The sequence below is a fragment of the Mesocricetus auratus genome, unplaced genomic scaffold (genome assembly GCF_017639785.1).
Source record: "Mesocricetus auratus isolate SY011 unplaced genomic scaffold, BCM_Maur_2.0 Super-Scaffold_100006, whole genome shotgun sequence".
Lineage (NCBI taxonomy): Eukaryota > Metazoa > Chordata > Mammalia > Rodentia > Cricetidae > Mesocricetus > Mesocricetus auratus.
This window is the reverse complement of record NW_024429190.1, coordinates 69,263,603-69,289,770: the sequence shown is the minus strand read 5'-3', so window position 1 is coordinate 69,289,770 and position 26,168 is coordinate 69,263,603. Positions and strand designations below refer to the sequence as shown.

The window sequence follows — 26,168 nt, the reverse complement described above, 5'->3', positions numbered from 1 at the left end:
AAAATTAATGGCACTTGAAAGGGAGACTAGGCTGTAATGCTGAGAATGTCACTGTAAGAGTCGGACCCTTTGTTAGCGGCCTACTTGATCCCTTTGTTTGAACGCCCAAAGACCTGTCATCCTTGTCTAAGACATACATATATACAAGCTTCCTGCCTAGAATCAGTAGCATGAACCATCTGCTCTTAGAAGGCTCCCCCTATGGCTGTCTCGTTTCCAGGCCTCACAAACATCTCCTTTCCATGTATAGGCACTAAATGCTTTCTATGAATTACCTCACATGATACTCAGAGTAACCCTTGGGATAGGTGCGATCACGAACATCCTTCTGTTTCATTTTACCTTTAAGGTTTATTTTTATTTTATGTGTGTTAGTGTTTGTGTGCATGCATGTAAATCACCACCAGGGTGCCTGGTGCCCAAGGAAGTCACAAGACAGTGTAACTAGCATTACAGGTGCTTTATGACCATGTGGGTGCTGGTAACCTATCCCAGATTCTCTGCCAGCACAGAGGGTGCTCATCGCCACCAGGTCGCCTCTCCAGCACCAAGCCTTCCTTCCACCTCTTTCTTTAAAGATAAGAAAACTAAGATACTGAGACACGGTATTGGTATTTGACCCCAGACATTCTGGTTCCAGAGTTCTACCTTCTTAACATTCTGCTGCTTCTAAACATTAGAATGGTCCGGTGATGATGCCCACAGACACTTATGTAACACCTTTAAAAGAGTTTCATTTTGCTAAACAGGAGAAAGCATTTTATCAAACGAGACAACTAAGTGGGCCCTAGGCCAGCAACGGAAATGAATTGCTAACCATAGTGCTTTCCCATGGGTGTCACTGAGACCCTTCCTCTCCTGGGTCTGGAGGTCAGTTTCTTGACATGGGGATCTTAGCTTCAGAGATCAAGTCCCTTGGGTCTCACAGTTAAGAAATGCATTTTGCTCTGTAGCACAGAATGTACCAGAGTTCAGCCTGAGTACCAAGTGTGATTTATCTTGAAGACTGCAACATAAGACATCAGCCCTGAAACCGCCGCCCACATTCCTCACACCGTATCAGAGTTGATCCAATATGTCCCTGTCTTTTCCCTATGCCTCAGAGAGGTCTTCATGTCTAATTTTAGACAGCAAGCCTTCCTGGCCAGACACCACAGCTGATTGTGTGTTCCGAACAGTGCGTGCCTTGCGGTGGCAAAGCTCCTAAATGCCATCGCCATTCAGGACTGATGAATGGACACTAAGGAGAAGGTACGGAAGATTCAGTGAATGAGCTGCTAATGTTTTCTTCCTCTGACATATCCACCTAAACAAAAGCCCATAGTGATGAAATTCAACTACTAAAAATTCATTTCAAGTACGGAGACATGACGCTGGTGTTTCAGAAGAGAAACCAATTAGATGGGAAAACATTAAAAGATGTTAAAATGATGTGTTGCAAACCAGGTACTTGAAAGGCAAATTAAAACTGCAAAAGGCACCACTTCATACCCACTAGAATGGGAACAATGAAAAGACAAAAACAAGAGCGGAAGAGGAAAATCACAAGTAAATAGGGGACAGCTGGATTGGAGCCCTAATCCATGCTGGCGGGAGTGCTATAGAGTGCAGCCCGTGTGGATGGCACTTCAGCAGAAACTCAAGGAGTTAAACATGAAGTTAGCATATGACCCAGTGACCCTCCTCTAGATACACCCAAGTGAAGCCTATGCTCACAATGATGCACAGTTCTGTCATGCAGTGTAGCACAGCCTGGCTAATTTACGTTCACTGGTAAAACTAGGTATTTACATAAATACTGCACAAGGCTAGCAACAGTGCTTGGATAGGTCTCTAGAGAGGAATGATTATCTAAAGAATGGAAAACACTCAAACAGAAACCCATACACAGATGTTCTTGGCAATGCTATTCATATTTACCATAAAGTGGAACAACCCAAATGCCTGGGTTGATAAACAAAATGTGGTCAGCCATGTAATGGCGTTAGTATTCATAAATGAAAAGAATGAGATACTAATACATGACACAACATGAAAGGGCTTTGAAAACAGTATGCTAAGCAAAAGAATCCACAAAAGACTGTATTATGCAAGATTCCACTCTGCTGAATTGTCCATAAATCTCACTGATGAGGAGGGAACTGACTTCTGATAAGCAAAGTGCTTCTGAGGGGGGGATGCAAGTGATATGCAAATGAAGTGTAAATGATATGCAAATACAATGCAACTCCACAGTTACTGTTGGTCAACATCGTAAAGATGCTAAAAACCAATGGGAGGGTCTAAAATGTTTTTAAGACACTAAAACCCAATGGAGGGTCTAAAATGCTTTTAAGACTATCTCAATTCTATCTCTTAGTTAGGGTTTCTATTGCTGTGAAGAGACACCGTGACCATGGCAACTCTTATAAAGAAAACATTTCATTGAGGTGGCAGCTTACAGTTTGAGAGTTTCAGTCCTTTATCATAATTATGGGATGGGAGATGGGGACATGGCAGATCTGGTGCTGGAGAAGAAGCTGCTACATGTTGTCATGCAGGCAACAAAAAGTAGGTCTCTTTGGGTGTGGCTTGAGCATATATGCAACCTCAAAGGCCGCCTCCACTGCCACACTTCCTCTAACAAGACCATATCTACTCCAACAAGGCTATACTTCCCATTAGTGCCATGTGGAGCCATTTTCTTTCAAACCACTGCATTCCACTCCCTGACCCCCCCAAGACTTGTAACTATATCATAATGTAAAAATGCATTCAGCCCAACTTCAAAGTCCCCATAGTTTATCACAGTCTCAAAACTTATTTAAAAGTCTAATGTTCAAAGTCTCTTCTGAGATTCATACAGTCTCTTAACTGTAATCCCTTGTAAAATAAAAATAAAAAAGTCACATACTTCCAACATACAATGGCACAGGATACACAGTACTGTTCCAAAACGTAGGGAAGGGAGCATAATAAGGAAATATTGGAGCAAAGCAAGACCAAAATCCAGCTGGGCAAACTCCAAACTCTGCATCTTTGTGTCTGATGTCAAAACAATCTTCAGATCTCCGACTCCTTTCAACTTTGTCGACCACAACAACTTCCTCTTGGGCCGGCTCCACTCCCTGTTAGCAGCTCTCCTCAGCAGGTACCCCATGGCTCTGGCATCTCCAACATCTTTGGGTCTCCAAGGTGATTCAGGCTTCAACTTCACAGCTTCACACAATGGCCCCTCTAGGCCTCCATTCAGGAACACCCCTGACAACCCTCTGGGGATTTTCTTAGGGAGGAAGGTTCCATAATGCCTTTCTTCTCCTTAACTTAGAGCCAGCAACACATGGCTGAGGCTGTCACCAAGTTCTACTGCTTGCTGGGGCTAGAACATGGCCCCCTTAGTCAATTATATCTTCACCAGCTATCTGTCCTTCACTACCTAAGCTTGGCTGTCCTTAAACTGGATCTGTAGACCAGGCTGGCCTCAACTCAGAGATCCACCAGTCTCTGCTTTCCCAGCGCCGGAATTCAAGGCGTGGGCCACCACACCCGACTCTAAGATTTTCTTTGATTCCTTTTCACAGGTTGGAACCTTAGCTTGGTGGAATCTTGCCCTGTGGTCACCATTCCTTTATAATCTGTTTCTCTCCTAGAATACAGGACTTAGCTCCATTCCACTTCCATGCGTTCTTTTCTCCTCAAATGTCTGTCCTTGCTCAGCTTGCTCTTTTTCATTATTAATCTTCATTAGAGTTAACACTAGTAACCACACAACAGCGTCTATACTAGGTTGTTTTGAGATTTCTTCTGCCAATGGAATTAATCCAAAAACTCTTCGCTTTACCCTAAGGCAAACTTTTCCAGCAAGGGCAAAAAGCAGTCACATTTTCCACTAACATATCGCAAGAACAATTTTTAGGCAACATACTAAAATCCTTCCCCTCTGAAACCTCTTGAACCACAGCCCCCAGATAGTTCAAATCATACTCAGCACCACTGCCCTTCATGTTTCTACTAGGATGGTCCATTAAGTAGCATTTAAAGCTTTTCTAATCCACAGTCCCAAGGTCCATACTCCTCCAAATAAAAGCATGGTCAGGCCTATCACAGCAATGCCTCAGTCTCTGGTACTAACTTCTTTCTTAGAATTCCTATTGCGGTGAAGAGACACCATGACCACAGCAACTCTTATAAAGGAAACAGTCAACTTAGGTGGCAGCTTGCAGTTTCAGAGGTTCAGTCCATTGTCGTCATGGTGGAGAGTATGGTGGCATGCAGGCAGACATGGTGCTGGAGAAGGAGCTGCTACATAGTGATATGCAGGCAACAGGAAGTAAACTGTCTCACTGGCCATCACTTGAATATATAGGAGACCTCAAAGCCCACCTCCACACTGACACACTTCCTCCAACAAGACCACACCTACTTCAACAAGGCCACACCTCCTAATAGTGCCACTTGCTTAGGAGGCCATTTTCTTGGAAACCACTACAATATTTCAAGTTAAAGAATATGCAGGCAACAGAACATGCTAATGCTCTAGAAGGTAGATTAAAGCTCTAAAAATGGATACAGTTTTTAAAATTTACAGTATCTTAAAGAAGACAGGTGAGATACCTGTCTCATACAATACATACAAAAAGTATATTAGTTTTTAAATATTGAATGGCAAACAAAATCATAAAATTTCTATCAGCAAAAAGACAACAAGGAAATAGTATTATGTAGTTTAATAACAAACATGGAATCAAAAACACTGTGGCACTATTTGGAGACACATGATAGTTTCAGAAATTTATTTACATGTAAATTCTGTGCATATGACTTGAAGACAAGGTTAAAAGTACTATGTACACTATTAACCTACTTTTTAAAATAAATTATACACACAGAGAGAGGAACCACATAAGCTATCTACACGGTCCCCTAAGAGTCTCTCCCTCTGAGTGGGCGTGTTTATGACTGAATTTTTCTGTTCTCTTTGTTTAATTGTAATTTCTTAACTTCCTACACTTAACACATGTGTCACCTGCAAACTGAAGGCAGAGTTACTTACAACAAACCAATATGCCTAGTCTAGCCTCTCCCAGTCCACAGAGATTCCTCAGGCAATGTTACAGGCTGCCATCCCAGTGAGCACATTCCCAACATTACCTGGAAGGCATCCATTAGAGTCATGGCTGCCAGCAGCGTGGTGACCATTTCAAAATGTCCCATCTTCACTTTTCTCTTCTAAATTAGAATGACAAGAAAATTGATTCAGTAGAGTTAACGAAGAGTTTTAGGAAAAGAGAGCAAGATAACATGCTATCTATTTTTTTTCATTGTGGGCAGACACTGTGACGGTAGAAGAGATTATTGAACACATTCCTATGGCTGCAAGAGCCATTTGCTTTTATCTAGAGGCCGAGCAAAACCTCAGGGAACTCCAGTGCTTCCAAGATCAAATCCATCACCTCCACACAACTCTAGACACGCCTCTCCCATCAGGGTTGCTTAGGTACAAGTTTCCCCATCTCCTGATCTCCGAGTTCCCAAGGACTGTCTAGAGATTTCCCCCACATAGCTTCCGTTCTCCCACCTGTCAGGCAAGCTAGAGCATGCCCGTTAGGGTGGGAGGGAATGGATGAGGTCAGCAGGACAGAGTGGAGTACCTGAGGTGACCTCCTTCCTCCAACTCCTCACAACCACCGGACGCCAGAGGTTGAACAAGTGTGTAATGTTCTGGAGTCCACTGAGGAGCCCTGGGAAGGCAGGGATCCTAACTAGATCCTAGTAGTCTACTGGCTGAGCATCCAGTATCCATTCCGGTACTTGTGGCAGCATAAGGGATAGCCAGGAGGGCAAGAATCCTCACGGACCGAAGCTCTCCAGAGCCATTAGCCAGCTCAACTAAGAGATGCAGGCTTCTGGCCTCCAGTCTCTCACATACATGTGCTTCAACAACACGGGCATCGCTGTGACTCAAGTGAAACCTCCATTTCCCTCTATTTTACCAATCTCCTTAGTCTAGGTTCTGAAAGAGGAAATGAATGGCACAGGGAAAGGGAAGGTAGCCTTTCTCTTTGTAACTCATTTTGGCCCCAGGTTCCTGTCTTTATTCAAAAGCAGTTCTTTTGTCCAGCACTATCAAAATATTTGTAGTTATTTTTAAATGCTATGCAGTGTCAAACTTCCCTCTCAAAAAGTAAAAGGAATTTAACACAGGCAGCATGAGCCAAGTCAGCTGTGAGCCAGGGCTCCCCTGGTCTGCAATTCAGAGGTCTGGATGCAGATAAATCAAAATGCTTACCTGGTATTTGTGCCTTTGCAGGGAGTTTAAATGATGCCCCGGGCACACTGATTCCTACTCTCAGCTGTGGTGAGAGTCCCTCCAGGATGCGATGTTGTTGACAGTGAGAGCTGCCTGGGAATGCTTTTCTTTTTATAACACCCCTAGCGGTAGCTTGGCAGTGGCACATTACCCCACTTGTGTTCTGCTATTTATATCTGGTCCCCACTCTCGGCCCTGGAACCACTGCTGCTTCACATCTCGGAGAGGCCTGAGACTCCACTACGATACCCCTGCCACGTTCAGTTTGGAGCCTGGCGATGGACTCCTTTCTGAAAGAGTCACTTCCCAACACTGACCTATTGACACTCACGAGTCAGAGGGAAGGCTTGACTGTCCTCTATTAGATGAGGAGGGCTTGTTTGTTAAACAAAACAAAACCACGGTCACAGTGGTGGCTGCCACCACTCAACTGGCTGACTGTATTTCAGGTGCTGAGGTATGCAAGCAGGCAAGCTCTGAAGAGCGTTCACAGCTAATAGAATAAACCAACGTGTGCGCGCACCAGGAAGAACTGCTCAGAATAAACACAGCCCAATGAAGGGCCAACGGGAATGCTGAGGAGGAAGGGAGCTGGGAATGCTGGGAATGCCTGCATCTAGAACTCTTGACTAAGGCACAGGGGCTGGCTAGATTTCCGTCAATTTGACATAAGCTAGAGTCATCTGAGAGGAGGGGGTTTCAGTTAAGAAAAAGCTAGTATAAGATTCAGCTGTAGGCAAGCCTGTAAGGCATTTTCTTAATTATTGGTGGGGGAGGGCCCAGTCCATTGTGGGTGGAGCTATCCCTGGGGTATTGTTCCTGGGTTCTATAGAAAGCCGACTCTACATTGGTTCCTGCCTCCAGGATCCTGTGCTGTTTGAGTTCTTGCCCTAAATTCCCTCAATGTTGAACTGTTCCTGCAAGTATGAGATGAAATGAACCCTCTCCTCCCCAGGTTGCTTTTGGTTTTTATCTCAGCAACAGAAACCCTAACTGAAAGAGCACTCAGGGCAAAGTTAACCATGCTAAAGAACACGTACAACCTTCAGGGACTTCAGATAAAAACAACCTGAGATGCTATCCTAGGGTCACTGTTCGTGGGATGAAACACCATGATCAAAAGCAATTTGGGGAGGAAAGGATTTATTTGCCTTCCACTTCAACATCACTCACTGTTCACTGCTAGAAGTCAGGACAGGAACCCAACCTGGAGGCAGGAGCTGATGCAGAGGTCATGGAGGATGCTGCTTACTGGCTTGCTCCTCATGGTTTGCTCAGCCTGCTTTCTTATAGAACTCAGGACCACCAGCTCAGAGTGGCACCACCTACACTGAGCTGAGCCCTCCCCCATGGATCACTAAGAAAATGCCCTACAGGCTTGACTACAGCGGGATCTTATACAGGCATCATTCAGTTGAGTCTCCCTCCTCTCCCACGACTGTGATTTGTGTCAAGTAGACAGAAATCTAGCCAGCACAGACATCATAAGACATCCCTCCCTTTCTCCATCACCCTCCCTCCCTTTCTCCATCACCCTCCCTCCCTTTCTCCCTCCCTCCCACCTTTGTTTTTTGAGACAGAATTTCACTGTGGAGTTCTAGCTGTCCTGGAACTTACTCTGTATACCAGGCTGGCCTCAAATTCAGAGATCTGCCTGTTTCTGTGCTGGAATTAAAGGCGTGTGCCACTGTCGCCCAGATAGTATTTCTTAATTTAAAGAATCAAAGAAAGCATCTGACTTCTAATAACAGATGTTTTCTGGTGTGATAGCTAGGTTTTGGATTTAGTTCTGGGTGCAAATTACATGGTAGCATTATTCAGTTTGTGAAAATGCACCAAGTTATATGCTTACATGTATTTTTTCTATAACATGCATGCTACTTTGATGAAGCAATAAGAGTTATCTTGACACACTCTTCACGTGCTTGCTGGAGAGATGGCTCAGCGGTTAAGAGCACTGGCTGCTCTTCCAGAGGACCCAGGTTCAGCTCCCAGAACCCATGGCAGCTCACAACTGTCTGTAACTCCTGTCCCAAGGGATCTGATACCCTCACACAGACACACAGACAGGTGACACACCAATTCACATAAGATAAAATCTTAAAAAATAAAAATAAAAGCAGAAAATATGTCTCTGTGGCAGAAATTTGCCCACTTCTATGCCAACATCACCGACCTGCACTGCAGTATTACCATGAATACTGCTGGGCAAACATACATTTCTATGCTTGGAAGAATTTCCACAAACTGCTGATGAAGAAGGGAGGGGACTGTCTCTGTCACATCCTTCCTGTTCCCTTGAAGCGGAGACCAGGGCTAACGTAGTCACAAAAACGTAGTGTGGGTAGCGATGAAGGGGAAAAGAGCTCTGGCTCAAGGAGCACAGTATGTTTGAAAATCTGTACACGAGTCTCAGTTTGCACGTGTGTGTGTGTGTGTGTGTGTGTGTGTGTGTGTGTGTGTTCATATGGGCAAATGTATAGGCTTGTGTGAGGCTGGGAAAGAGGCCTGAGTTCATCATTGGGGATCATCCTCAATCAGTCTCCATTTCATTTCTTCAGACAGGATTCCTCGATGAACCTGGACATGATCTGGCCAGGCTGGCTGGTCATTGGGCTCCAGGGATCCTCCTATCTCTGGCTCCCTGGTACCGGCATTTATAGGTGTATATCATCACTCTTGGGTTTCTACAGGGGCTAGAGATCTGAACTTGGGTCTTCACACTCACAAATCAAGCACTTTACATCCCTGACCCTCTCTCATTTTTTTAAAAGAAGAAACTGGTTCTTGGGCTATGGAGATGGCTCAGCAGTTAGGAGCACTGGCTGCTCTTCCAGAACCCACATGGAAGCTGTTGGTGGTCGGAATGGGAATGGCAATAGGCTCATAGATTTGAACGCTTGGTCCCAAGTTGGTGGAACTGTTTGAAAGGACTAGGAGGTGTGGCCTTATTGGAGCAGGTGTGTCACTGGGGAAAGACTTCCTGGGGTTTCAAAAGCCCACACCAGGCCCAGCCTCTCTGCTTCATGCTTGTGGATCAGATGTAAGCAGTGTCATGCCAGCCTGCCTCCCTGCTGCCATGATCTCCACCAAATACTCTCCCTGAAACCATGAGCCCCAAATTTTCTTGTAAATTGCCCTGGCCATGATGTTTCATCACTGCAATAAAAATGTAACTAAGATAGATGCTCACAACCATTTGTAACTCAAGTCCCAGGGGATCTGACGACCCCTTTCGGCCTCCAAGGGCACTGCATGCAGATGTTGCACAGACATACATGCAAGCAAACCTCCATATGTATAAAATAAAAAATGAAAAAAAAAACTGGTCACCATTTATCAGCCCTGTTATTTACAGTTAGATTACTTAGTTTTGTCTAGAGTATGGGGAATGGCACTAAACTTGTACCTTGCTTTTTGTTTATTTGGTGCTAGCTTCTTTTTCCCTTGTGCACTGATCAGACTCTGTACATCTGGTATCTTAATTTCTTATACACGATTTGTCACCTGTGACCACATACAAATGGCTATGCTCATCTGTGGCATCAGGGTGTGTGTGGGCTCTTTTGTTCATGGTGTGATTGGTGTTCTGGTTAGAACATGGACCTACTTTCAGAAACCTGAGGGCTCTCCCTAGGAGCAGATTTAGCAAGGGTAGTGCTCTCACAGCAGGGAACAAAGGGGCCACTGCCTGCTTCCTATTGTGACCTGCAGGGGGACCTCTTGAGCCAACTCTAAGATTCTTCATGTTTGATTTCTTTTCTGCTAAGGAATTTAGTTAGCTATCTGTGTGTTCTGTAAATTTCATGTTCAAACAGCTTTCGCTGCTGTTAAAATGGAATGATTCGTACCATGGTACTCTACACAGACTAAGGCATCAGTGCAAAAGAAGATGTCAGCAACACACTTTTGTGACAGGGTAGGAGTTGGTTCTCAAAGACGATCAGAACAGGGGCCTCTTCAACACAAGACTACTAGTCCTGATTGATGTTTGCTTACCCTAGCTGAGGTAAGTGTGAGAAGTAATACACTTTGTATTCAGTGTCTGGGATAAAGCTATCACGGAATGTGCAAATAAAGTATTTACATAAACTAGAACATTCGCTTTTAAAGAGCTTTTTTTTCTTTTTGTTTTGTTTTTGAAGAATTGGATTTGACTTCATTGGAAAATAAGCCTGGGGGAAAACCCAGAATCCACCAATCTTTCTGTCTCTCTGTCTCTCTCTGTCTCTCTCTCTCTCTGTGTGTGTGTGTGTGTGTGTGTGTAGAACAGAGGTTGGTGTGAAGTGTTTTCCTTATTTTTTGAGACAGATGCCTCACTACATTTGGAGCTGGTGGATTCAGCAGGTCCCAGGGTACTCCCTGTCTCCGACTTCCATGGTTAGCATTACAGGCACAAGCCACCGTGACTGGCTTCTTACATGGGTGCCAGGAGGGCTTCATGCCTGTGCAGCAGGTAGTTTACCCACTGGCTTATCTCCTCGGCTTCTAGATAGCAATTTGTTTAAAGATTTATTATGTACTCAGTGTTCTGCCAGCATGTTCGCCTGCAGGCCAGAAGAGGGCGCCAGATCTCACTAGAGATGGTTGTGAGCCACCTGTGGTTGCTGGGAATTGAAGTCAGGACCTCTAGAAGAGCAGCCAATGCTCTTAACCTCTGAGCCATCTCTCCAGCCCCACTAGCAAATATTTTTAAAGAAAATTGTTGATGGCAGATGAAGTATCTGTGATAGAGTTATACACTATTTAATTTATTTCACACTGTAAAATGCATGTCTGATTCTGATCAAATGTAACCGATTGAAGTCTCTGTATCTGTCATTAATGAGATGATCATTCACAACTGGTGTATCATTTAAAAACATATGAACTCTTACTTATAACCACTGGGTGCTGTCAACCATTTAGTGTAACTTAAGACCTTGTCCAGAAACCAAAGGGCTCACCTCAGTTTGCAAACACTAAGAATATTACAACCAAATGAGGCATGCTGGAAAGACAGTTATGTGAGAACAATGCTAAAGAAACACCTGTAAAAATATGGTGAGCCACTGTGCCCAGGTAGGAGGGAGCTTTATTGTAAACTAAAGTACACACTCAGACAGGAAGGCAGGCTCTCCAAAAAGACCCAATAAAATTCTTTCTCTCTCTCTCTCTCTCTCTCTCTCTCTCTCTCTCTCTCTCTCTCTCTCTCTCTCTCTCTCTCTCTCTCTCTCTCTCTCTCTCACTCTCTCTCCACCTCTCCTATTCCTCTCTCCTCCCCACAAACCAGTTGGACTTTTCTTGGTGGGATTTATTCAAAATCTAGGGGGGTGGTAAAAGTTTACATAGGCTTTAAACATGTTCAGAATATTTTAGTAGCTATGTGAACTACACAAAATAAGTGGCTTCACTATGACAGCTTCATAAGTGTATATAATGTACCTCATTCATATTCATCCCCATCCCCCTTTAACAGCAGCTGTTTATAATAAATGCTATTTTTAATACTATTTATAGGTATTATTAGTAATAGTTATAATTCTGTATTTCAGCTCCACGTCCATCCTCTAATGAACAGATAAACAGAATATCATTCAGCTGTTAAAAATAAGAAGTGCTGCCGGGCGGTGGTGGTGCACGCCTTTAATCCCAGCACTCGGGAGCAGAGGCAGGCGGATCTCTGAGTTCGAGGCCAGGCTGGACCGATAGCCTCCAAAACAATACAGAGAAACCCTGTCTCGTAAAAACCAAAAAAAAAGGAAAAAGTGCTGATGTTTCCACTGCTTGTCTGCAGTGACCAAGCACAGGGTCGGGAAGACAATGTTTCTAAAGGTGTAAGAGGGAAGAAAGGAAGACATTTAATGAGTGGTTTCCTCTACAGAGCAATGGAAGCGGAGGAAGGAGCTTCCTTAGGAACCCTGCGTCCACCGCCTCCCTCCACCTGCCAATCACTTCTCCACCCCATCGTCGCAGCATGTTATCATCTTGGTTTTACTTTTAAGGACTGGATTGCTGGTAAGCAGAGAAGCGTTAGGATCCCTCTGCCATGTCTAAATCATAACCCCAGGAGCAGACAAACATGCATTTGTCCAAAGTCGTAGAGCTTACAATCAAATTGTGAATTTTATGGATACAGAGCAAGTTCAAATTCTGATCATTTTAAATGGACAACAACAGCAAAAAAATCAAGATCTTGGTCAGGTACTCCTTGAAATGCCTTTGAGATCCACACAGATACACAAAACACCACCCCAGCCAGGCACTTGCAATACTTGCAATACTACAGTAGCCCAGAGAAGAGCCTGAGAACTGGGGGATCTGGGGGACCCTGGTTATGATGAGGTGACAGAAGAACACACCCTTCTAAGTGACAGGCAGGTCTCTGCGGTGAAGAAAGGAAGCTCCTCGGAAAGGGTGCCAGACCAAACGTCGCCGTGAAGACCAGTGACCACCGGAGGGCAGCATGAGAACACACTCTCCACTCCAATGGCTGGACTCGGGCAGAAAACTCTGAACGAGAAGATTGCTTCACCTAACTACATTCTCATTGTAAACATTCATGTTTTCAGCATGAGTGGACAGGGAGGCTTCTGAACTCAGCTGATTTCAATACGGAGAAACAGTTTCCGATTTACACATGCCCATTCCCCCACCTCCCTGTGCCATTCAGATACAGGGAAAACTACTTTTTTTTTATGGTGGTCGGAATGTTAGCCTAGTCTCTGCGATGGTGACTTTTAATGGCCGGCTCTATGGATTTACGGACACCCGCCTGTAAGCTCCGTCATCACAGCCTCCCCTCACTAGGAATTCATGTTCCCTCGCGTGTCTTCTCACAGGAGACTGGAGCTGGCTCTGCCCCAGGCAGCTCACCCCTGGGCTCACCGGGAAACCACCAGCCATGCTGGCCATGGAAACAGGATGGCAATCTTCACTCTCCTAATCCCCCAGTCTCAACCCCAGCTCTGTAACTGACCATCTGTATGGCCTCCCCTTTATCTCTGCCCACATTTTCAGCAGATCACCCAGATCTTCTCCTATGGGCTCCTCATGCCTTGTCTCACCTGCCAACTCTTACAAGAATTCCCTGGGAACCAGCCAGCCTCACCAGCCACGAAAGCAGGCAATCTATCTATCTATTTATTTATTTTCGAGACAGGGTTTCTCTGGGTAGCCCTGGCTGTCCTGGAACTCGCTCTGTAGACCAGGTCAGCCTTGAACTCACAGAGGTACCCCTGCTTCTGCCTCCCAAGTTAGGCAATATTCTTATCTTCACTCTTCCTCCTCTCCTCCAAACCCAATCCCCCAGTTTCATCCCCAGATCTGTAGTAGGTCACCAGCTGTGGCCTCGCCTCCCTTTCTGACCCAATTCCCAGGGGAATTAGCAGATCCTGATGGCACCCTCTGTTTCCCGCCTTCCTACTGACACCCTCAGCTCTACCTTCCTTCTAGCTCATAGCCATTCCTAAGTGCCAGCTCCCAGTCCTGAAAGACTAACTGGAACCCCAGGGGCCACATCTGGCAGGACTCACAGGCACTCCCTACCAGGCAACATACATCCACCATACTCTCCTTAGACCCAGAGAGGGCACCAGAAACCAAGGAACAGAGCACACACCCAACAAAGACAAGCCCAGATATTGGCACTCAGAACCGCAATCTTCTCAAAGCCTAGACTTCAGTGTAAACCACAGGGACACCCAGGATAATATGTCTTCACTAGAGCCTAGCAGCTCACAGTAAGTCCTGAGCAATGCTGCGTAGTTGAAACAGCAGACCTGGACTTCAAAAGGCCCTTTATGAATATGTTAGAGGTCCTTAAAGAGGAAATGAATAAATCCCTTAAAGAAATCTATAAAAACACAAACAAACAGTGGCACAAAATGAAGAAAACAATTTAAGACTTGCAAGGGGAAACATAATCAATAAAGAAAACCCAAACTGAGGGAAAACTGGAAATGAAAAATTTAGGAATTAGAACAGGAAACTCAGAGGCAAGCCTCATCAACAAAAACATAAAATGGCAGAGAAAAATCTTGAAGACAAGATAGAAGATATGGGTATATCAGTCAAAGAAAATGTTAAATTTAAAAACTCCTGACACCAATATTTAGGAAATTTTAGAAACTATGAAAAAACAAATCTAAGGATAATAGAAATAGAGGAAGGAGAAGAAACCCAGGTCAGAGGCACAAGAAAATATTTTCAATAATATCTTAGAAGAAAATTTCCCCAAAATAAAGGAGGTGCCTATCATGGTACAAGAAGCATACAGAACACCAAATAGACTGGACTAGAAAAAAATTCCCCAAAACACAATAATCAAAACACTAAATGTACTCAACAAAGAAAGAATATTTAAAGCTGCAAGGAAAAAAGACCAAGTAGCATATAAAGGTGGACCTCTTAAGAGTGCCATTTGGCTTCTCAATGGAGACCCTAAAAGTCAGGAAGACCTGGACAGATTTTCTACAGACTCTAAGAGACCACAAATGCCAACCCAGACTACTATACCCAGCAAAACTTTCAAACACAATAAAGAAAAATATTCCAAGATTAAACCAAATTTAAGCAGTATTTGCCTACAAATCCAGTCCTACAAAAGACACTAGAATGAAAACTTCAACCTAAAGATGCTAACCACACCCAAGAATAAATGTGGAATAAATAATCTCAGACCAGCAAGTCCAAACCACACCACAACAACAAAATAGTGGAAGTCAGCAAACACTGTTCATTGATAACTCACAACCACTGGTCTCAATTCCCCAGTAAAAAAACAGACTAACAAGCTGGATTTAAAAACAGGATCCAGCCTTCTGTTGCATCCAAAAAACAAAACCTTAACATCAAGGAACGACATTGCCTTAGTGTAAAAGGACAGAAAAAGATATTCCTAGCAAACAGACCCAAGAAACAAACTGGTGTAGTCATTTTAATATCTAACAAAATAGACTTCAAACCAAAACTAGCCATAAGAGATAAGAAAGGAAACTACATACTCCTCAGAGAAAAAAAAATACACCAAGAAGACATTGAATTCTTAACATCTATGCACCAAACACAAGGGCACCATATTCATAAAAGAAACACAACTACAGCTTTAATCACACATTTTCCTTCACATAGTGATAGTGGGAGACTTCAATACCACACTCTCGACACTAGACAGGTCATCCAGATAAAAACCAAACAGAGAAACGCCGGTGCTAACTGGTCCAATAAACCAAATGGACCTAACATACTTACAGAACATTTGTCCACACAGAAGAATATACCTTCTTCTCAGTACCTCATGGAACTTTCTCCAAAACTGTCCATGTACTTGGATACAAAACAGTCTTAACAAATAAAATAAATAACTCCCTGTATCCCGTCAGAGCAGAGATTAGAGCTGTATACCAACACAGAAACAACAGAAAGCTACAAACTCATGGAAACTAAACAACTCTCTACTGAAAGAAAAATGGATCAAGGAAGAAGCTAAGAAGTAAATTGAAAACTTCCTAGAATTGAATGAAAATGAAAACACAATATACCCAAACTTATGGGACACAATGAAAGCGGTTCTAAAAGGCAAGCTTATAACACTAAGTGCCCACATAGAGAGAGAGAAAGAGAGAAAGAGAAAGAGAGAGAGAGAGAGAGAGAGAGAGAGAGAGAGAGAGAGAACTCATACTAGTGACTTAACAGCACACCTGAAAGCTCTAGAACAAAAAGAAGCAAGCATACCCAGAAGGAGGAGATGGCAGGCAATAATCAAACTCAGGGCTGAAATCAATAAAACAGAAACAGTACAAAGAATCAATGAAACAAAGAATCACCTGTTTGTGAAAATAAATTTGAAAACCCCCTAGCCAAATTAACTAAAAGGTGTGAGGGAAAATTCAAATTGACAAAATTAGAGATGAAACAGGAGATATAAAAACCTGAACCCCAGCAAATTAGAAAATATAAACGAAACGGATAACTTTCTCAATGCACACCACCTACCAAACTCAAGATCAGATAAGCAATTTAAGCAGATCTGTAACCCACAGTGAAATAGAAGTAGTAATTAAAAGTCTCCAGCTGCCCCCCTCAAAAGAACTTAGGATCAGATGGCTTTAGTGCAGAGTTCCACCAGACTTCCAAAGAAGAGTTAACCCCAATACTCTTCAAATTACTCCACAAAACAGAAACCGAAGGAACATTGCCCAATTATTTTTTATCAGGTCACAATTACTCTGATACCTAAACCACATAAAGAACCAACAAAGAAAGAGAGTTACAGACCAATCTCCCCCATGAACATAAATGCAAAAATTCTCAAGAAATTTCAAACAGAATCTAAAAACACATAAAGAAAATCAACCATCACGATCAAGTAAGCTTCATCCCAGAAATGCAAGGATGGTTCAATGTAGAAAAATCAATAAATGTAATCTACTATATAAACAAACTGAAAGACAAAAATCACACAATAATATGATGAGATGTGGAGAAGGCTTTTTGACAAAACCCAATACTTGTTCTCAATAAAAGTCCTGGAGATCAGTGTTACAAGGTATGCACTTAAACTTAATAATAACAAAGGTGGCTTACAGCAAATTCATAACCAGCCTCAACTTCAATGGAGGGAAATTCAAAGCAATTTCACTAAAATCAGAAACAAGACAAGGTTGTTCACTCCCTTCATATCTATTTAATATAGTACTTGAAGTCTTAGCTAGAGCAATAAGACAACCGAAGGAGGTCAAGGGGATAAATATTGGAAGGGAAGAAGTCAAAGTATCTTTATCTGCAGATGATATGATAGCATGCATAAGTGACCCTAAAAATTCTCCCAGGGAACTCACCCAGCTGATTAACATGTTCAGCAGAGCAGCAGGATACAAAAATCAATAGTCTTCTATATATAAACAGCCAAGGGGCTGAGAAAGAAATCAGGGAAGCCCCTTTTACAATAGCCTCAAAAAATATATCCTGGGGTAATTCAAACTAAGCAAGGTAAAGACTTGCATGAAAAAAAAATCTTAGACATTAAAGAAATTGAAACTCTCAGAAGAAAGATCTCCCATGCCTATGGATTGGCAGGGTTAATATAGCAAAAATGTCCATCCTACCAAAAGCAATCTACAGAGTCAATGCAATCTTTTACAAAGAACGTGAGAAGATTATTTTCAGCTTCATATGAAACACATACATACACATACATACATGATAACTACACAATCCCAAATAATAAAAGAACTGCTGGAGTTATCGCCATCCCCAATCTCAAATTGCATAGCACAGGTTTTATGGTATTCTTATTTGTTCTCTCCGCGTCACCTATGTCAGAAAGTTAATGATGCAGACGCATATGACTGAAATGCCTGCTGAGGAATCCTCATTCGAAACAGCACAGACAGCATGGATTCTAAGTTAACGTCCAGTTTTGGAAACGCCCGCACTGCGCACCGTGACCCCTGTCTTTGTAACTGTAAGCTTCTTGCCCACATCTCGTCCCTTCGTCCACTGCTTCCAGCTTCAACAGCACAAACTACAAAGAATACACCGGGGCTGCCTTCAAGAGGTTCCGCCAACCGTGCTTTTAAATCTTTACCAATTTTACTGAATGTAGCGTATACTTATTAACAACTTAACAAGCCTTTACAGATTAATCTAGGAAACCTAATCTGCATCCCCCCCCGCCCAGGGCCAAGGCCGGCAAGCACTCAGCCACTGAGCTAAAGCCCCAATTCCTGAGCCTCAGATGCTGAGATATTATCAGTGAAGGAAACCGGCTGCTTCAAGGAGCTTACAGCTAGTCAGTGGTAGAAGCCGGGAGGAGCCCCAGATCGGATCACAAGTTGGCAATCATTCGGCAGGAGAGATGAAAGTACCGTGGAACGAACAGGATCAGAGTGTGCAGTGGAGACTGGGGGTTTAATTTCTATTAAACAGAGTGGTCAGGTGAGGATTTCTGCTTGGATCTAGGCAAAGGCAGGAGGGAGGGAGCTGGTGAAGAGGAAAATTTTTCTCCGAGGAGAGCCAGAACCGCCTTTCCCGCATACGGAGCACTGTGAAGAGCAAAGCGAGATGTCTCAGGGCATTTAGTTTTCTTTCATTTTAAAGCCACGATTGGCTCAGTGGAAAGTTTTCAATGTTTGGAAACAACGGAAGTATTTGCGTCTATTTTTGCACTTGACATTTCATGAGATCTAAATATAGATCAATTATTTGAGGCGAAAGTGGAGTATGCAAATGCTAAGGGCTGTCCATATAAAATACTTAGAGGATTTCAAACACAGTAGGAAAGTGTGCCCTTTAGATACACGGGGCTAACTAAGATAAAATTAGTCACATTATTTCACTTGTTTCTTTTTCTTAAAATGTGGCTACCAGAAAGTTTTTATTTTTTTCCTTTTTTGTTGTTGTTTTGTTTTGCTTTTGAGGTAGGATCTCTGTAGTCTGGGCTGCTGTGGAATTTGCTAGGTAGACCAAGTTGGCCTCCTGGGGCAGCCTCCAGCTAAGGCCAAGCCCTGGGACTAAAGGTGAGAGCCACCACACCAGACTCAGCAAGATTCAAATTATCCACGTTGCTAATGGTATCTACTTTTTTTCCCCCTCATGTAGCCCAGGCTGACTTCCAGTTAGTTATGCAGCTAAGGATGGGTTTGAATTCTCCCACGTCCAGCAGTGATGGGATTACAGGCAGGTGCCAGGGAGCCTGGTTTGTGCAGGCCTGGGGATCAAACCTGGAGATTCATGCATGCTGGGCTGGCCCTCTCCCGCCTTCATAGTCTCAGTTCTGTTTGTCTGGGTTTGTTTGTTTGTGACAGAGTCTTGCTATGCAGCCCAGGTTGTTCACAGGTGGACTCGTCCTGATTCAACCTCTTGAGTACCGGGCATACAGCCATGTGTCACCATGCCCCCGCTCACTGTACTTCTTTTAGGCAATGCCAGGCTAGAACAAGCAGTCTGCTTGCTACGGCTGAGGGGAATCAAGCGGGATCAGCGGCATTCAGTGGTGAGCACAGCCTGGGCCAGTGAGTGACCAGCAGGAGGTGGCAGGCAGTAAAGGACTTGTTCCCGTTGGGGTCTCACACATCTCTTAACACTTTTCGGGGGCTATAGTAACCTGAATGCCAAGTCTGGAAGAGGCACTGCCACGGGAAATCCCTGCCTTCCTGCTAGACATGTCTCCTGGGTAACCCTCAGGGTCTATAAGCTCTCGTTCATTCATCCCATGTGACAAGAGAAGTGGCCTGAAGCTACAATATACATAACACAAAAGAGTGAGTCGTCACTTGCTTGGTTTGCAGGGAAGTTCTGAAGTGATCTTGCAGTGGTCTCTCCCAGGAAGATGTAGGTGCACAAGGGGGCCATCTGTGCACAGACGAAGTCTGTCTCACGGGAAGAGGTGACCGTTATAATCGGGCCTTTGGAAACCAACGCACCGTAACCCCCAGGAGGAAGGAAGAACTGGACGGAGGAAGGAAGAACTGGATCGAGGGCAGGCTGCCCACACTGCTGCGCTACCGCCCCACAGGCCTCGCTGACCCAGGCTGCTTCCTGCCTCTTGGCTCCGCACGGTCTAGTCTGCGGTCCTCTTCAATTCAATCTTTTTTCTTGTTTTCCTTTGTTTGCTTTCAAGGCAGGGGTCTCTATGTAGCTCTAGCTGTCCTTGAACTTGCTCCGTAGACCAGGCTATCCTCGAATTCAGACATCCACCTACCACTACCTGAGTGCTAGAATTGAAGGTGTATACCACCATACCTGGCTCCAATGCAATCATTTTTATCTGCAGCTTTTTTTTCTCTATACAACACAAAATGGCGTGAGAAACAAGCTAATAAACAAATAAATGCAGTTTGTTTTCAGCTGTAAGATGTCCAAAAAGCAGGGCCTTGTGGATTGAGGACAAAAGCCAAGGGGAGCCGGGAGCCAAGAGTGGAAGGGAGAAAGAAGGTAGCTTTCCCTTTCAGCCAGGCTGCTTTCTCCTTTAATGTGCTCTTAAATAAGTGAAACATCACACAGTGAAGGGAAGGTTGGGGCTCTTCCCTGTGGCGTGGTAAGTATTGTAATAGAAAGTTAAATTATTACTTCTATTCCCAAGACTGGAAACCCCCATGAAGTAACTGTTGTGGGAACATGAGCCAAACTTAAAAGAAAGCTAAAGATAACTAACTGCTTTTTTAGAAGTGTGAATGCATTCCCTTCTGAAACAGGAAACACTAGAAGAGAGGAAGCAAAACTAGCAGGGACAATCCCTGCGTGCTGGTGGTGGACGGTAGCTGAGGAGTGCGTCTCGTGGCGACTTTACAGACTCAGGACCCATAACAGCATTGTAACTCTTCAGAAAGCTGTCTGCTTCCTTTCAAACACCAAATTTAAATGCTATTTCATTAGCTCTTATTGCAAGTTACTAGAAAGCCTGCCATGGAACTACCCCAGAAACATTATATGTCACATTGTTCCAGGAGTTCGAAACCCACTCTGTAGCTTATTTCATGAGCCGGCATTCTGCTCACCACTCTGTAAACACACTTACTGAGTCCAACATATGCTCAGCACAGAAAGGGGGGTGTCCTATGCTTGAACACATTAGTTTGTACAGAGAGGACACCACACATGTGATGGTTTCAATGCAAGTGTCCCCTGTAGTCTCAGGCATGTGAATGAACACTTGGTCCCTAATTGATGGTGCTAAGGTTTAGAGATTCTGACCTTGTTGCAGGAAGCCGGTCCTTGGAGGTAGGCTTTTAAAGTTTAAGGACTCAAGCCATTTGACTTTGCTCTCTCTATTCTTGGTGCCTGTGGTTTGAGACACGAACCCTCAGCTTCTAGCTCTCCACCAGGTCTCGTTCTGCCACCGAAGACTCTGGAACCAAATGAATGCTTCTACAAGTATTTTATCACAGCATAGAAAAGAACTGATACCTCACCTGCCAAAAATAACTGTTGTAAGTCAGGTGGTATGGTATGGATCCCAAGGGAGAGCAGCTTCCAGGAATGGGGCAGAGATGCTATTGTGACAATTCAGTTTGGAAGCTGAAAAAGAAGGAGAGGGAGAGGGAGAGAGAGAGAGAGAGAGAGAGAGAGAGAGAGAGAGAGAGAGAGAGAGAGAGAGAGAGAGAGAGAGAGAGAGAGAATGAACGAACCCCAGGCACTGATGACATAAGAACAGCACATATTCAAAAAATTGCAAGCCACTCAACACTCAACACAGCAGGATAACACAACATTTAACAGAACACAGTATGCTCCCATCTTGGTAAGAGCAAAGCCCAAAGCAGCCAGCTAGGCATGAGAGGTGGGAGAGACTTATTATCTGCACCAGGTAAGGAATGCACAGAAAGAACAGTCCTTCTTTAACAAAAGAAGCTAATTGGATATCCCACAATACCTTCCCCACAACGAATACCTTCCCATAAAACCTTCACCACAATAAGTACCTTCCCCATAGCACCCCACAGTATCTTCGCCACAATAAATACCTTCCCCACAGTACCTTCCGAGGCTCCCAAGCTGAAACAACTCTTCCCTGACCCCCCGAGGCACTGCTTTCTTTGTCAGCTTGACACACAGAGCCATTTAGGAAGAAAGGATATTAAGTGAGAGAATTTCCCCATGGCATTGGCCTATGGGCAAGCCTCTGGGGTATTTGCTTTATTGGTGATTGATGTAGGTGGGGGCTCACAGTAGGTGGTGCCACCCCTGAGCAGGTGGTGGTCCTAGGCAGTATGAGTAAACAAATTGAGCAAGTCAGGGGGAAGCAAGCCTGAGAGAGAGAGAGTAGCAACACTCCTCCATGGCTTCTACTTGAGTTCCTGCCTTTGGTTCCTGCCTCCAATTCCTGACCTGAGTTTCCTCTGTGACGGAGGACTGTGATTCAAGAGTTGTAAGCTGAAATAAACCCTGCCCTCATCAAATTGCTTTTGGTTATGGTCTTTACCACAACAGGAGAAACCCTAAGTAAGACACCTGATGTATATATTTCTTCTTGGGGGGCCCATGCACATCCCCAAAGGAAGGCACATTCCTGAGCACGCTTGATTAGAGGATCCATTCCCAAAGGTGCTTAGTTGACAGTCATCCATTTCTGAAAGACAGCAGACACATGTTGGCATGCTTGGCTTGCAGTCGTGAACCATGTTTAAAATGTTAAAACGGTGTGCAGGAATGTATTTGGTCGTTTCAGCTTGCAGGATAGCTGAAAATGAAGGACATTTTGGAGATACAGTGACACAGGTGTTTGCTCCTGGAAGTGTCTGCCTCACTCACCGGCTAACACTGCGGTTTAAGGCTCAGACAGTGAGACCAGGGAAGACCATGGCTGGGTAACCAAGACCCTTGCATGCAATGTCTAAAGGTTGGAACTTAGGTGAAATGGCAGTGGACATCAAGAGGAGAAAGGCCATCTCAAAGGCCACGCTGCACAGGAGAAAGGTGGTCTGGAAGTGATGGGAACCCGTGGTGACAGACCCTGAATGAGGGTCAATGGCAATAATGGCATAGAGTAGGGGCATGCAGAAAGGAAGGGACCTTGTAGCATTTTTCTTAGACTATTCAAATGCATAGGAACAATGTCAGCCAAGGTAGGAAACTTGGGGCAAGGGTGCCCTCTCTTCTCCCGACTGCCAGAAATACAGGCATGTGCCAAGATGCCAGTATCCTCAGTCTTTGTCAAATTTCAGGCTTGTACGTCATACTCTGTATCTTTTGTCAAGTCCTGAAAATGCTTAGGGAGCTGTGCTGAGCCTTTATGTCATAATCCTGCCTAACAGAAGCCTTCTGCACACTCCAGATTAGGTTGTGATTAAGAGGTGTACCCGGAGAGAAAGTTGCTGTCCTTCCTGCCTAGTTACACCATGTGGGGTCTCAGAATAGCATGGTATACTCAGACACACACACACACACACACACACACACACACACACACACACAGATAGACAGAGAAAGAGACAGAGAGAGAGACAGATGCTGTCTCAAACTGAACAGTGGTGGCATACACCTTTAATCCCAGCACTCTGGAGTCAGAGGTAGGCAGATCTCTGAGCTTGAGGCCAGTCTGGTCTACAGAGTGAGTTCCAGGACAGCCAGAACCACACAGAGAAACCCTGTCTCAAAAAAATAAATAAGTAAAATAAACAAATGAATAAAACAACACAAAGAAGCCACTTTACAGGTTTGAGAAACAAGAAACATCTAGCATATTCTTTTAATGTTAATGTCAAGAAACAATCTCTCTTTTAAAAAAATGTATAGGCATTAAAAAAGAAAAACAAACTTCAAGCCTACAAGTGGGGTTGCACTGGGGAGGTAAAGGTAGGTCGGTCTCTGTGAGTTCAGGGCCAGCCTGGTCTACATAGTGAATTCTAGAACTACCAGGCTACATAGTAAAACTGGAGAGACAAAAGGAACTCAATGGGAACAAAGAGTATGGGGAAATCAAAACGGCTTTTATCCCACGGACAGAGGCAGGTAAATATCGAATTTGAGGCCAGCCTGGTCTAAACTGAGATCTAAGCCAGCTAGGACTACACGGTGAGACTCTGACTCAAAAACAAAACAAATAAAATGAAATGAACGACAGAAACGTAAGCTGGCATGGAGGCTGAGGCAGGGGGATCATGGGTTTGAGGCAGATTCTGGGCTGATAGTAAGAAAAAGGAAGGAACGCAGGAGGGAGGGGTCAGACTAGAAAGCTGTGGCATTTGGACGCTCTAAATCAAGTATGTGCTGACAGCCCAGACCTCACAAACTTTAAAAGTAAAGGAAATACGAGCTGCTTCTGTTTAAAACTTTACCTTAGTACATGCCATAACTACACACAGAACTGGGACAATAAGGGGCTTCTACAGCAGAATGGGTGGTTTCTGTGTTGTGTGTAAAAATAGACAGGAAAATTCCTTTCTCTTTTCTCACCTCTTAAACAGGGATTTTTTTTTCTTTTTGGCCCAAGAAAATGGAAAGATCGAGATGAATGTCTCCATATATGAATGAATCAGTACTGATTGATTCCTAAAATTGTGACGATTATCAAGTCTCTAAGTGCTAATATATGCATCTTACCAACTTTCTATTTAACTAATTCTCAGAGTAGTGCGTACCCCGTGGCAACTCCTCTGTCAACTCAGGGCAGCTCAGGTCCATGTCATAGACCAGCTAGACGGATTCAATGTTGCAGACTCCCAGAGGTACACTCTACCCCAGTCACACAACACTGTTTCTTCCATTTTAAACATTTACAGGCCCACTGTCCCAGTGCCGGACAAGCTTTGGGGGGGGTGCTTTTGTTTGTTCATTTGTTTGAGACAGAGTCTCACTATGCATCCCATCTGGCTGGCCTTTAACACATTGAGATCTCCCTGCCTCTACCTCCCAGGTGTTAGGATTAAAGGTGTGCACCTTCAGACGGACCTGGATATTTTTCTTTAACTATATAAGCAGGTGATTTGCTAAGATTAAAGGCCATGCATAGAGGTCAAAGCTCCCCAAACGACAGCAAATGTCAATTTTACTGCATTCCACATCATTTCCAGGTACACTAACAGATGCCTTACCGCTGTATTCTTGCTTTGCTGTGTGTGTGTGTGTGTGTGTGTGTGTGTGTGTGTGTGTGTGTGTGTTTTCAAGCATGCGGCTGAGCCTCTACACTGAAACCAAAAGAACCAAAGTGGCCAAGTGCAGATCCCACCCTAGCTATCTCCTGGCCATGTGACTCCTCAGCAGCCACATGGCATGGGCGTGCTTCTGTGCCCACATCCATCAAATGGGGACAATGGTTCCCCTTGTTGTGCTAGTGAAAGAAACACAGGAGTTAGGAGAGAGAGGGAGCTTATTGCTCACAAAGTTAAGTGTGAGGACGAGAAGACAATTATGGCTAAAAGCAACTGGTAGGGAATGTTTCCAACTCAAATGGGCGGGCTGCGGGGGTGGGCGGGGATGCACCAGGGCACCAGGGCATCTGTACATGTGAGGAGGCTGCCTGGGAAACTAAACTCTTAAACTGGGCAAAAGAAAATGGCAGGAAGGCTAGAGAGATGGCTCAACTGTTAAAAAGTCCTGGCCTTGGTTTGACTCCCAGCACCTACATGGGGGGGGGGGGCCCACTGTCTCTAACTCCAAGTTCACGGGGATCCAATGTCATCTTCTGGTCTCTATAGGCATCAGGCACGTACTTGGCACACAGACATACATGCATCAAAATACCCATATACATATAAAAAATCATTACTAAAACTTCAAAAAGAAAATGAGGCAAAGATGCTGATTTTAGACCTGGGCGCCAAGGCATGTACAGCCACCGTCTTCACAGAGGTTATGGCTGAGCACTCGCCACATGTGACCCACAGACTTCACCCCTGCTCCAGCAACCAGTGGCATGCAGCCTGGTGGTACACAGCTTCGTGTTAGCAGAGCTTCTCCGCACTAATGAACTTAACTTCAGGTAACTTAAGAATTTCCCTCGTTCTCACCGCCTCCTTCCCTTTAAAGTCATGTACAGTGTGAACGTCTTTGGACCACCCTCTCAGAACTGTCTGACACTGTTTTCACAAATTTCAATCGCCAGGTGTCACGTGAAGTTCTTTTGTTTTTATAGTTTCTAAGTTTAAACTGATCATCGTAACATGTGCTACCCAATCATTGTGTATGATAATTTTAAGCCTTTATTCTGAGTTAATTTTAAACATCAGAAAATTGTTTTAAAAATGGAACACAGAAGCTCCTTACCCCCTCACGTTTCTTCCTTTAATATCACATCTTTTAGAACTGTAATACCAGTTACCAAGCGCAGGGAATGGACAGGGTACCACACCACTCACTAAACTTCACACCTTTTTCTAGGATTTGATTCAGGACTCATATTAAATGTAGTTGTTTCTCACTTGCCCCCAAAGTGTGACAATCCTTCCTGACAGATACA

At 44.1% G+C, this 26,168-nt stretch overlaps 1 protein-coding gene across 15 annotated transcripts in view; it reads right to left on the bottom strand.

Annotated features, from left to right (window-relative positions):
• Window positions 1-26,168, bottom strand: part of Art3 (ADP-ribosyltransferase 3 (inactive)) — an 88,679-nt gene that overhangs the window by 22,150 nt on the left and 40,361 nt on the right. For 9 of the 15 annotated variants that reach the window (XM_040747410.1, XM_040747411.1, XM_040747413.1 and 6 more), the window contains exons 2-3: window positions 21,184-21,264; window positions 5,131-5,208 (exon numbers count right to left, since the gene is read on the bottom strand). In XM_040747410.1, coding sequence (XP_040603344.1) covers window positions 5,131-5,208; window positions 21,184-21,264 — 159 coding nt within the window. Of the gene's footprint in view, window positions 1-5,130; window positions 5,209-6,268; window positions 6,420-18,057; window positions 18,256-21,183; window positions 21,265-26,168 lie in introns of those variants that run through there. The other 6 variants (XM_040747418.1, XM_040747420.1, XM_040747419.1 and 3 more) reach the window with 3 other exon arrangements.